The 14140-nt window shown below is 41.5% G+C and overlaps 1 protein-coding gene across 1 annotated transcript in view; it reads right to left on the bottom strand.

The window, feature by feature from the left end:
* The window catches only part of SMYD3 (SET and MYND domain containing 3), a 424868-nt gene extending 410728 nt beyond the window's left edge, over window positions 1-14140 (bottom strand). The window contains exon 1 of the mRNA XM_087775169.1: window positions 13944-14140. Coding sequence (XP_087631295.1) covers window positions 13944-14110 — 167 coding nt within the window. The 5' untranslated portion in view covers window positions 14111-14140. The remainder of the gene's footprint in view (window positions 1-13943) is intronic.

The raw sequence follows: 14140 nt of genomic DNA, 5'->3' as shown, positions 1-14140 counted from the left end.
AGATAAAGCCAAAACACCTGCTCTACTAAAAGCTACTAAAAGTTTGTGGCAAAATTGGAAGCATTTCAAAGCTGAGAAAAGTTTCTAACCTCGTCTGCTCGCAGAATGGGGCAGGATGGCGGGGAGGAGGAGGTTTCCATTGTGGAGACCTGGGGGAAAGCACAGCCTGGGATGACATTACTAAACCTACAACCACCGATTAAACGTTGTCTTGAGGCAAAAATTCTACACAATGAGCTTATGCATGCATTATGGTTTGTAGCTAAGTTATTATCTGCAATAAACTGATAACCATTCATTAACTTCTGAGTGTAAGAGACAACTGGCAAGCTATTTCATGCCTCGAAGAATTTACAGCAAAAGGGAGAGACGTAAACACACAGTGCAGGTGACTTTGTATCTGGAAAACAAAATGAATATTTAAAAATGTCGTTACCTTCCAGCTGTAAAATGGACTGACATTGAGATGTCCCAACAAATGCAGTTTTTAAAACTGATACTGAATCCTTATGTGCTATGGAGCAGAAAAGCAAGCATAATCTTTCAATTAATAACAAACAGCTATTAGTAAAGTACTTTTTAGTAGAAATGAATTTCCTAATTAAAGCCTATATGAACATATGAGAATGAGTACCAAATACATCCTTCACAAGCAGCCCTAACTACAAGGGTCATAAAATAGTATGTCTACAGACAGTTACAGCTTATAAGACTCCATGGGGGGATGTTAAAAAGAAGATACAGAAATTAAAAATTAGTAAGTCTACAGTACAGTTGTTCTGAACAGACATATTCCTGAAGTCATAACCCCCAAGGCAATCTCTAAGGACAAGGATTTTGAGTCCATAATTATTTCTGAAGCACTTGGGAGTTCTGTAAATTATTTCACCTGCTTCAAAGCAGATTAATAAGGGAAGGAACGCTGCAGGAGAAGTGACCAGAGCCCTACACCAGCTCCCCCCAACAGAAATCCAAACATCACTGTATTCTGTGCACACATAACACTGACGTTGCTGAGAGCTACCTGTTCAAAGGCAGAACGTGTCCTTTAATTGAATTCCTCCTGACACTCAGGAACAAAATAAGAGGCTAGAAACAACTTTGAAACAGCATACTCAGAACTGCAGGTAACATCCACGCTCCTTGGTGTGGACCGTGATACCTACGTGCTCTTCCACCACCAGGCAGCATAACCACCCCGATGCCACCATGCAAACAGCTCCAGGCTCTCCAGCTACGTCTAGCGTTGCTGCTTCCAACCCACAGCTCTCCCGGCCAAATACAAAGACACGACTTCCTACTGCCCAGCCCCAAATCCAGTTCCTTTCACACCAGTTTGTATACAAGTTCTTAGAGATCTTTTCCATCAAGAAATCCTGTTAATTTAAAATGCTTTTATCCTCTCCTTAAGATACTTCTCAACTTCAGCGTCCTGGTTTCAGCTGGGATAGCGTTGATTTTTCTTCCTAGTAGCTGGTATAGTGCTGTGTTTTGGATTTAGTAGGAGAATAATGTTCATAACACACTGATGTTTTAGTTGTTGCTAAGTAGTGCTTACACCAGTCAAGGACTTTTCAGCTTCCCGTGCTCTGCCCAGTGCACAAGAAGCTGGGAGGGGGCACAGCCAGGACAGCTGACCCAGACTGGCCAAAGGGCTATGCCATACCATATGACATCATGCCCAGTATATAAACTGGGGGGAGTTGGCCAGCGGGCAGCGATTGCTGCTTGGGGACATGCTGGGCATTGATCGGTGGGTGGTAGCCAACTGTATAGTGTATCACTTGCTTTGTATATTATTATTACTATTACTACTATTCTATTTCATTTTACTTCAATTATTAAACTGTTCTTATCTCAACCCAGGAGTTTTCTGACTTTCCCCCTTCCAATTCTCTCCCCCGTCCCACTGGGGTGGGGGGAGTGAGCGAGCGGCTGTGTGGTGCTTAGTGGCTGGCTGGGGTTAAACCACGACATTCAGGAAATTCAAATCTTGTACAGAAATTATGAATCTCTTCCCAGAACTGTATTTTCCACTTCCCCTTCATTCTTTTAAATGTTCCCATGAGTCACACAGAGGGGCTACAGCCTTCTAACTTTCCAGGGAAAATAAGGACTGTAGGTCCCACCTTTCAAAATCTTTCTGCGATTTTTTACACATACATGCAAAAATCAGAAAGCATGTTTCATAACCCTTCATACCATACGTACGTTGTTAGTTTCCATCTGCTAAATTCTCTCTTGATTTGGTAAGTGATTTATATCACAATACCATCCGTGGCAGACCAGTACTTTAAAAAAACCTAACATGTTCTTCCTTTACAATCAGTTTTTCCCAGAAATATTTAATATCTGTTCTCCTTAGAGCAGGTCTCTAGTTATGTCTCCTGGGCCCATCTCAGGTAAACAATTTTTCACACTGACGTTTTCTTTAGTCTGTTGTAATTCAGATTCCACTGGCCCCTTTTCTGGTTTTCTATGGTATCAGTTAAGCTGTTTTTTTCCCCACTCCTACACTTTTTTCTTGGCCCAAGGACAAGTAAGTTTCATGGCTTTTGAAGCTGGAAGGAACCATCATATGATCTAGCACCATAATATTCTGATCTGGCAAATCGCATGGGCCATAAAGTTTCACACGGCAAAGCTTTCAGCTCTGGCAGAATTAGGACATACTTTAGCCATTTTAGAAAGCCGTCTTAATTCTAAATATACGTATAAACCTGTTGGTGTTGGACTTTTTCCTAGTGGTACTATTAAATTTATAGCAGATATGCCTTCTGCTGCCTATAATCACTTTTTAAGATGTTCAAGTGGGCTAAGGTCAAATATTGCCCTTAAGGTGATATACAAACATATAATTAAAATATTTTCAATTTTACATGCTATCAACAACTTCTAAGTATGTGGGTGAATGCAATAAACTTCAAGTCTCTCTCAAATAGGTAAGCAATGAAAGACCTTATTTAATTTCACAGATGAAGCCAGTGACAAAACAAGGGCTCTAATCCTCCAATTACATATCTGGACTAAAAGGTCATCCTTCATCTGTTGTGTTCCTCATACATGCATTAAAATATCCCCATCAGCTAGGAATATCTTCAGTTTTACATACCAGCGAGATAAATTAAAAAAGGAGGAAAGCACTGCCATTCTTTGCTTTGATTGACCCCCTATCCCAAGCTGTGTTTCGAAGATCGTCTACGAAGGCTTCGCCTGGTGGCAGACAGGGAGGAAAATGACAACCAACCCTTATAAGTGAGAAATCTTACAATAGCCTCTTCAGCTAAAAACGTAAGTAAAGTGACAGGTATTATTGCAAAGGAAATTTCTATAAAGGCAGTGAACAGGAACAGAAGGGTAAACCTTTCCTGAAACACTGAATAAAACAAACATTATAAAAATAAAACTACTTAAGTCTTGATAAATGCAGTAACTTCCTAATCAATGAAAAGTTAGTTGAATACATATCTCAGCACAAACACACACACCACCTCCCAAACATTTATTTATTTTTAATCCTAAATCCTATAAGGGGCATTAACTCAGCACAAATGAATCCAGCTTATGTTATATTTTATATATATGCAACAGGATTCTCCAGTCAGCATACTTTTCAGTAGGAAGATGAGTCCAGTAAAACAACCCCACCCCAAATTTCCACAGTCTGTAGCGGGGTCTATTTGTTTTGCATGCAATGCTCAGCATATCCACACTCCTGATGGGAGTTTCATTAAAAAAATCTAAGTTTTGACTTATTAGAACACAAAATAAGGCACGAACCACATAAAATAGTTAGTGTAATTCAATCAAAATGACTGCCAAAGAGGCAACGGCTGTTAAGTGGCAGCAAAACCCACATATAAGCAATATACAGACTGACTGCATGTCTAATAAAATACTAGGTATCTATTAGAAGTGGCAAGATTAACTTGTTTCAGTAACTGGATTGCTAACTAAGAGCCTTTATAACTCTGTTCCGGTTATTATGCCTGACCTGTCACTCTTTTTAGTGCTCATCAGCATTTATTGGCTTAGCCACAGAAAGGGACACTCTTAAGAGACGTTACTCTGTGCTTATTTTGGGGAATAAAACCAAAACTACAGTCTTCACAAAAAAATAACAATTCTGTAATAGATTTTATTAAAAAGGTAAAATACATTTCATTGCCATATCTGTTTTACATCTGATGTTATGTATATGTTGTGTGGATTACTGCACAGCCTCTTTTTTTTCCTGGAGCAAAAGCTTCGGATAAATCTATCATGACATGTTGAGTTTCATACAGTATTTCAAGAAATTGTTTCCACAGCTATTCCATCTGTTGTACAGCAACATCAACTAATAAGACAGTTTTAATGTGACAAGTGGATAAAATTTGTAAATAGCTGAGTAGCCAGTCTCATTTGCTAAAACAACATAGACACTTATGAACCTAAATCTCCGAAGTGTTTTTTTTGTGCCGCTTCAATTTTTCTTTTTAATCTTTCAGTCTGTTTTTGCTTCTTCAGAAATCTGGACTAAGGTACTTTCAACAGCTAGAAGACTTGGAGTCGATGCGCCACAGAAATCGAAGCAAGCTACACAAAGTACAGACCCACATCAATACTCACCCAATGCTTAGAATATCTGGATCCAGAGTTTGATCAAAAAGATCTCAATTTTTTCAGAGGAAATTAAACTGCAGTGCACTAGCCTGGCACAAACCTTTCTCATCCCATACAATACTCCATAAAGATTCCTAGCACAATGATTTGCAAAGCAATGCTTGAATTTACTCCTCACACATGGACAAGTTGCACAGAAATGGAAGAGGTAAAATTTGTGAGATATACTTTTATACACAGCAAGTGTTGCTCAGTACACCACTTATCTCAGAAGGAGCTGCAAGCTCTATTTCTGTGATGGAAAAGAACAGCCAGGCTACAGCAAGAAGAAGAGGTGCTACAGTTTGTCTTATGAAGGAGAAGCAGTACTTAAAAGAAAAACCAAACAAAACCAAACAAAACCAAACAAAACCAAACAAAACCAAACAAAACCAAACAAAACCAAACAAAACCAAACAAAACCAAACAAAACCAAACAAAACCAAACAAAACCAAACAAAACCAAACAAAACCAAACAAAACCCCCACCAAGACAGCACTCCAGTTTGAACGTTTCAAGCTTTTCCTGACAAATAAATAAACACAAGTTTCTGGCCTTTGAGAAGCACAAAATACACTGAACAAAGATTTTCCACAGGAAACACAGTTTATTTCATGGTCAATACTTCCTGAGACAAACCTTTCCTCTTTGAGGGCAATGCTTCACCAGACATCTTGCCTCAATTTCTCTCCCCCTGTTCTACCATGATCTTTTCCATTACCAAGAATACCAACACCACAGAAATTGTCTTTTCAGGTCACTAGCACACACTCCTAGCAGTTGAATGAGCCATTTGAATTAAACTGTATGAATGAGCCATATTCATTTGAATCGTAAGAAAGGGCTTATAGTTGGTAAGAGTGTTTTTACTCTCTCTTCTTTCTCAATAATGATCTTTTGTTCCTTTTCTGCACTTCTACCTCACAACCACTCCTAATCACACCCTCCTAAGAAGTCCTTCTCAACACACTTGCTGGCTTTTTTCCTTTGAATGCTGAAACCTGATTATGCAGGGAGCACACAAACCCTATGTGAATGCCCAGGGAAGCCCTCCCCAGTGAAGCCAAAAGCTCTATTTCCTGCCTACTGACTGCAGGATCAGGTGCTCTGACACTCAGAGGCCAAGATGACAGTTTAGTTTAAAAAAAAAAAAAATCAGTCTTTAATTTCACTTAAGATTGAGCAATTAAACTAACAGCAGGACAAGCCTGAGCTGAAGGCAGCTAGTAGCTAAGATGATAAACCGGAAAGCTAAATATTGCATGAACAAGGGATTACAGCTTGAGTTAGCACAGGAATTACTCACTGGTGTTCAGCCAGTTGTGCCACTTGGCACCGACCCTACAGTCATCAGCACACCCTTGGGAATGATTCAAAAAGTTTACCTTGGCCTCTAAATAAAATCTCCCATTCAACCGCAGAGGCGCGCTGTGAAAATTATGATTACAGGAATTAAGCACAGATCCTGAAATAAGTAAAATCGGTGATACAAATAAAGCCAGAAAAGTCAGGACACTCCTATGTAACCAAGACATCAGCCAAAAAGAAAACATTTCCTTTGTGGTAAAAAACAACTGAAAATGTCTGCAGTGTTTCTTCTACTGAACTGAAACTACCGATACGAAATGCTTCTGGGGAAGTAAAATAAGGCAGAAACATGACTGGGCAAAGGAATGAAGGTGGGGCCTGATTGCCCAGGACTGACCCAGGCTACAAGGCAGAAAAAAATCCTCCTCCACACTAACAAGCCAGTCGGTCCTGCACTCCCGAAAGCCCTGCTTCTCCTGAAGACACCCATAAGAGCCTGGAAATTCCCTTAACTAACCTTTTTAAGGTTTCATTTTTAGCTACAGCAGACTACAGCCTAGCTTCTACCAGAAGGCACAGCCCTGACTGTCCAACCTTGACCCGCCCCTTCAATGGCCACTTCAGCTCCTCTCTCCACCCAGCATAATTTGATTCAAAGGCACTGAAAGATTTTTATATTTTGGTAAAGTATGTTTTCTGCCAGTTTACCTCCCTGCACCAGTATATCATAGGTCAGACAAACAGCAAAGCTGCCAAATGAGAAGCAGAAGGAGCATGCAGGAAGGAGAGCAAGGACTCGGGAGCCATCCGAATTACCTGCCCTTTCAGCAGCCTCTAGCCAGCACATCAGGTAGGCTGTCACGCGGATCCATACCCCGCTTCAAAACATGAATGGGGGGGGTGGAGAGACATGCCAAAAATTCTATAAGCCTCACCTACATCATTTTGAATAATTCAAAACAGCTGTTGCAACGGGTTCCGAAGAAGACTGTAGACGCTACAAGAGAAAACAGCATCATCCCATACACCATGCAGCCAAAAGCACGTAGTGGCTTTTCAGTACAGCCACAATGGAAGCAATCACTAACAATTAATGAATTCCAATGCCTACAGACAAGATATTATTAATAGTTCTTAAAGAATTTAAACAATAAATTCCCTAATGCAGTGTAAAACTTTCAGCAACTTACGCAAAATTAAAAACCTTCTCGGGACATATCTGAAACTAATTGTGTCATTACATATTACATTAGCTAGAAGTTACCCATATTTTAATCACTTATGTTTTCCCTTGTAGCACTGATTTTAATTTTGTATTTGCACAATTACAATTCACCCTAAGAAAATGAATACTAAAGATAATCCAATTCACAAACTTATTTTCATGGCTTTATCATTTACCACAAGCAAAGAATATTCATGCAGAACATATTAATATTTTAAAACAGTAATATTATGGACTGCACTATGCAGAAAAGAAATATAGTATCAGTTGTGGATTGCAGATACATAGTAAAGCCTAAATTCAGAAGAATTTAAGATGACTACAACTTAAATTGTCAGTCACAGCTTGACAAGACAACAATTTTGATATAATACCTTTCAAATTACAGAGCAGTATAAGCATGGAAATTGGAAACACAAAATCACAACACCATAAGACCTCTAGGGACTTTTAAAGCATGGGTAAACTTAAATATTCATTTTCTATAAATGACAGATACGGCAATAAACACTTGACCTCAGAGAATTTATTTTTAACAACGCCTCTCCCTTTTTTATTTCTTCTATTATTAACAGAGGCAAAGCCAGGTTAGCAGCAGAAGGCATTAACAGCAGCCTCGAGGCCACAAGGCAGGGGAAAAAGGGAAGAAGGAGATTGGCAAGGACCCACACCTTGCCTAAAGCAAGCCCAGAGCATCCAAAGCAGTCAGAAGCCATGGAGCGAGGCCAAAAATACTGTGCAATGGAAACGAGAGGGTTTACAGCAAATAGAACCTGAATTACACTCCCAAAACAAATCTCCAAGTGAAAGAAAACGGTCGAGGAAGACACCTACCAAGGGTTATTCCTAACAGGAACACAGGAGACTCCTGACAACCCTAAAGGTTGCTCTGAGGGAGGCAAACCAAATCAACAGGCAGGGCAGGACAACTTAGTATGAATGCTAACCTGAATGCCAGAGTTTCGTCCTTCCCCACCTTCAACCTGACTCTGAGCAGAAGGAAAGGCAGATGGAGTCTTTAAGTGTAATTTCTGCTACAAGCTTTATTCCTCTAGACAGGAAAGTTCAAGGCTTCTCTGGAGGAGATACTGCAGGCAAGCACAGTCAAATAGTCTATTCACTCCTCTTGCAGATTTTCCTGGCAGCATGGGACAGCAGCCTGGAAGCCACTTCTCCTATGGCTCCAGCTGGCATGAGGACAGAAAAAAGCATTTCTATCCTGCTCTTTGTAAGGTTGCTTCAACCTTCACTATCATGGGGGAGGGAGATTATCTTCTTAGGAAAACGCTACTTTTTTTAGGCTATTAGTTCTTCAGCTACAGATAGAAACACTTCTGCTGGTGGTGGTGTGTGATTTCTCAGGTCTTAGAAAACATTCTCACACATCTACATGGAACCTGAAATTCTGATACTCTGTATAACTCATGTCTCACATACAATTTTGTTTTACATCCTTTGCCCTTACTTCACACAAAACCAGATATATCAAGAGACAAGAGCACTGCAGTTGCACTCCTAACTGATTAGTCAGAAATGCTACATCAAGTTATAACATGTAATTCCCAGGATTATCCTACCTTGGAAGCACAGAAACATACCTGCTCCTAATAGTCACACTGTTTCAACACTGTGTTTACCACTAATCAGATATAATTTGTTTATATTCCTCTACTTCATACGAGGTTATACATCTTATACACCGCCACCACCACCGCCACATAAACCAGCAGCTAATTTAAGAGTGTGTCTATGCTGAAGACACAGTCCTGAATGTAAAGGTGTGTCCATTTGGCTATTTTTAAGCCAGGTGAAGTAGAGCAAGGAGCATACACTTGCTTGCCTGTGTTTAGCACTTTGTAATTGCCCAGCTATTTACCAAATTCTTGGTTATATTTCCCACACTGCAGTAGTGTCTGCTGCCATGGCTAGTTTACCAACAGTCCTAACTTAGATGTTTCTCCTCTCTCTAGATATGTTTACAAAAGCTGCAGTCATACAAAACCACATTCGTACTTCCCCTTATTCCATTACCAGAGTCTGAACCGGTGATCTTACCCAAACAAGAAACACTTGTGTCTTTTATTTCAGTCTGTAATGTTGTACATTACCTATTCTCAAACATTCACTTTTCTTAAGTGTCTCTTCCCTTTAAAGGCATAAGTGGTATAGCATTTGGAAATAGGCTACCGTTACCTCTTCTTCCTACTTTCTCTAAGACACATATTCTAAAAAGTTTGTTTGCTTGTTCCCAAGCGTGAACCAGGACTTAAGTTTTGTTGCACTGGATTCTTGTAAATACAACCCACCCCAGAAATATTCTGTAAAAAGCAAACAAACACCAAAGGCGTAATTGACTTTCACTCTCATTTTGACTCCCATTCTATAATAGACTGGGTATATCTTCAACTTAAAATCGTATTTTCAATTCAAAATCTGAAAGTCAAGTCAAGCAGTGCCATCACTACCATGTACTTTGCAGAAAACTCAATCCACAGGGATTAATGGCCAACAGAACATTGAATACACAGAGGAAGAGAACTGCCAAGCACTGAGATGCCACTTCTGCATTCACTTATCAGACAAAGAACATCTTCAAAAGCCATGTAAAGATTTAACAAGCTGAGCAAACTGAACACCACCACCAGATAAAATGGACAGCCGGATAAATCAGCGTGTGCAAGCAAACTTTGAAATGTTAAATTGTCCTACATTAAAAGTCAGTACTGATTTAGGATTATTTTGTTAAATTGAGAATTAACTGGCTATATCCAGATTTTAACGGAACTTCTAATCTGATCAGTTACATAAAAGCAAATTCTAATAAACCATAAAATTAAACAAAAAGGAATATTAAAAAGAGCACCAATTAATGGCAAAAAAAGAGACATCAAACAAGTCTTTTCCTTTAAACTTAAAATTTTACATAGAAAGTTGAGAATATCAGTATTTTCTGATCTATTCTGACATCATCTATAATCTCATGTAACATTAACAGCAGAATTCTAAACATATAACCAACTCAAGTATTCCAGTGTTTGCAGTACTTTGCTTTATTAAGGAAATAAAAAAATTCAATCATCACGCCCACTTGACTATACTAACTGCAAGCCTGGCTTATGACCCTAGCAAGACAACTGAGACTATAATCAAGAGTAAGATCATTGATCACCTGGATGAATAAAATCTACAAGGAAAGAGCAAGTATAGCTCCTGTGAAAGGACAGCCTCCTTTTCTAACTTGCTCAAGTTCTGTGAGGGTTTCAACACACATATGAATAAAGGGCACCCACTGAGCATAACATAATTGTGGACAGGCTAAATTAAGCTAAGCCAACAGGGACTGGAAGAAATGTCACTTTATAGACTGATAGCTAGGTAAAGGATAGAGAAGAACAAAAAATAAGGTGTAATAGTTGCTTTCCAGTACAGAGAAAGGTGATGAAAGCCTCTGGGGATCACTGGCAATTAGCTTTATTCACCATCTTTATTAAAGTCCAGCAGAATGGAAAATACAGTGAAGGCTCCTAAGTTTGTAAATTAAACAGCTTTTTTTACCCCCTTACTCCTGCTACATAAACCTGTACTAAGCTGTACTGCCACTGACCCCACCTTAAAGAGGTATTAAAGCATGGAAGAAGCCATACAGAAAATCTTTTGTTAACAACAGAGGAAGAATCTTTTCTGTTCTTTCCCCAGTAAGTTGCTGGAAGCAGATGCTGGCCATCCAAATCTTGTCAGACTTCCATAAAAGCACAAACAGCATGTTTTCAGCCAGGCACTGGCCCTAACACTACAGATACTCTGTCACAAAGAAGGTACCACCATGCAACACAATGCCATGCGTTCTCTCAAGACACTGCTTCCATAGAAATACACGCTGTCAAACACTTTTCTTCTTTATCAAAATTTATATTTCCGAGCAAATCTTTACTACATATTCTACATCAGGACAGTATTTTTTTAATTGCTAATGGAACATAATTCAAAACAGCTACACTATCACATCTAATCAGCTATAGCAGAGTATTTTATTTTAGCCCAGCCTTCTACAAAAAACAACATGAATCTATTCATTAGAAAATACAGGATTATCTCTGAAGTTAGAAGAAATCACAAAAGGGGAGGCAGTTACCAAAATTTGCCCTCTGGTCTACATACAACATAGACCTAATAACACTGACCAAAAATGTTAACTTCACTACACAAATAGTACCAACAGCCCAATAAAGTAAGGAAGAGATGTCAGTCTTTCTACTGGTAAATGCACTAACTCTAGTTATATATTTATAAACATATAGTTTATAAACAAACACTTCAGTATTTTAAATCCACAATAATATTCACTTTAATTGAGATAAGACTAAGCAGAATTACTGCACTCGCCGAGCTTTCCTCTCTGAATCAGAGCAGCAAACTCTGCCCCCAACAGCCATCCCTACCCTGCTTGGGTACCTCAGACCCTCGCTGTAAGCACTCAGCCAAGGTCACAGGGTAAGTCAGTGACCCCAAATCCAGGTGAGACCATGCTGCCCCTCAGCAGGCAGTCCAGAAATAAGATATTCTGCACATCATTACCCATCTTCTGGCTCACCCAGCACTTCTCACGCAGCCAAAAGCTGCATCCAACAACATTTACTACTAGAAGTTGGGAGACAAAAGTAAGTATAGAATTACACTTCACAGTATAAAGACTGAAACACTGATTTTATATATAAAGATTGCTAAAATGCTAAATCAATGTCAAACACAAGACTTTTTTTTATTTTGCGTTCCTGTACTGCCACCTAAAGATCAGAGAGAAAAACAGGAACAGTAGTAGACAATGTGACTTTTATCTGTAGCCTTGGAAATGAGCAGTAAAGGTTTTTCTGACACCTGGCTTTGAACAAATATCACACTGCATATTAAATGAAAACCAGATTCATGAAACAGTTTGATTCCACATCCCACTTCAGCAGTACTTCACCAGTTTTCTAATTTCCATGCATTAAAAAAAAAAAAACAACCTATGTATGGATATACATATCACTCACTAATTTAACAAAGTCCATTGAATAAGAAGCCACTGCCTTTAATTAGATGAATAAGAAGAAAGTCAGCTTGCACAGTCTTGATCTATAAACTCTATCTAGCCATAGTACATTTTGCAATGGAAGCTAGACTGGTGGAAAATTATTTTTAAACTTCCTTATTTAACTTTTTTAATTTAACTGATATCACTATTTAGAAAAAAGCCAAACACACAAATGCATAACCTTTCATGATGTATCAGTTGGTAACACCACTGTTTCTCCAAACAGACCTTGCCCTGGTTACACTTCTATATCCAAACACTTCAGATGCATGTTCGTTCCACCTGTTGCTGCACTCAGCCTGTCTTCTGAAGCCTGCAGCCTCTCACAACTTTAAGTTGAAAAGGTACAGGCAGTCACCACCCCGAAGGACTCCGATATCACGAGTCAGACTTCACAGACGTATTAGCTAAAAATCTTTTTTTGATTGTTTTGGGGTTTTTGTTGTGGGTTTTTTTTGTTGTTTTGGGGGTTTTTTTTACATGCTGAGGTTAGATGCAAGCGTGACGTAGAACACCTTGTCAAACTTCTCTGAGAAAATGAGGCTCACATTATCATTTCTTTAAACAGAAGCTGAGATGCCCTGTAAGGACATGAAGCAAAACACTGGGAATGTTTCAATAAAAAAAAAAAAAAACAAGAAAAAAAAAAAAAAAAAAGGCTAGCAGTATTGAATTGTCTCTCTTCTTCAAGTCTTGGTAATTATACATGGGTTTGGATTACCTGCCAATATGTTTCAGGTATTAATACACAGATCTACAAACAGGTCTATCACAATCTTGCTGGAAAACTGCTGAAGGGCAGGAAACGGTTTGTTTTGTTTTTAAACAAACACAGAAAGCTACTATGGGTTTGTCAGTTTCCACTTGTAAGGACTTGGGGGAAGGCAGGCAGGCAGGCAGGCAGGCATTTATTCAGCCCGTCTCAAACCCACGTACTCCTCACACAGGACAAGCTTGCGCCGGTGACAGGAAACTCGGCCACGTCACGCTGCCCGTTTCACGAAGGCTGCTGCCTCACGGCTGTCACCTCCACGAGCGCCCAGGGCAGAGCATTACGCAAGCAGGGACCAGCGTCACGCTCGCCGTCACACGGACGCCCGCCCTGCGGGGCTACGGCGCACGAGAACTTTATCCTCACGGCCACAAGCAGTTTGGAGCAGGACGGGGGCAGGCAGGCAGCGCCCGCCACCCCCACCACCTCCGCCGGCCAGCTCAGGCCTTCGCCCCCAGAAGCGACAGGCCGCCCCGCAGCCCTCTGCCGCTCCTGCCCCCGCCGGGCGGAGGAGGGCCTCCCAGGGGAACCTGCCGCCTCCAGCCCGCCGCGGAAACGCCGCCGAGCACCGGGACAGCACCCAGCCACCTCCGGCACCGCCGCCTCCTGCCCAAACGTCCCGAGCTCGAGAAGAGACGCCCTGTCAGAAAAGCCCGTGTAAAGAGCCCTCGCTAAAAGCGCGGGAGGAAGCGGCAAGTCGCGCACCTCAGCCCTGGCGGCAGCCCGCCGCCCGCCCGCCCGCGCGGCACACGGCCGCCGACACCCGGCACAGCCGCCTCCCCCGCGAGAGAGACCCCCGCCCCGCCGCGACCCCCGGCCTGCGCCGCGGCGCTGCCCCGCCTCAGCGGAAGGGGCGGCGCTGGCCGGGCGGAGCCGGCGGGAGAGGCGGCCGCGGCGGCGTCCTCCCGTCCGCCGGTACCTGCGGAGGCAGCGCTCGCAGACGCCGCCCAGCTGCTCCTTGGTGACGACGTAGGCGAAGGGCTCGGCACGGTAGAGCAGGTCGCCGGGCCGCACCCGCCGGCGGGAGCGGAGGCCGCTGCCCTTGCCCGGGCTGGGGAACCGCTCCAGCGCCGCCGCCGCCTCCATCCTCCCTCCCGCCCGCGCCGCCACGGAGAG

This window comes from Nipponia nippon, unplaced genomic scaffold (genome assembly GCF_047370975.1).
Source record: "Nipponia nippon isolate SJK-2023a ecotype South Korea unplaced genomic scaffold, ASM4737097v1 scaffold_4, whole genome shotgun sequence".
Lineage (NCBI taxonomy): Eukaryota > Metazoa > Chordata > Aves > Pelecaniformes > Threskiornithidae > Nipponia > Nipponia nippon.
Note: the sequence above shows the minus strand (reverse complement) of the source record. Positions and strands in the feature narration are given on the sequence as shown.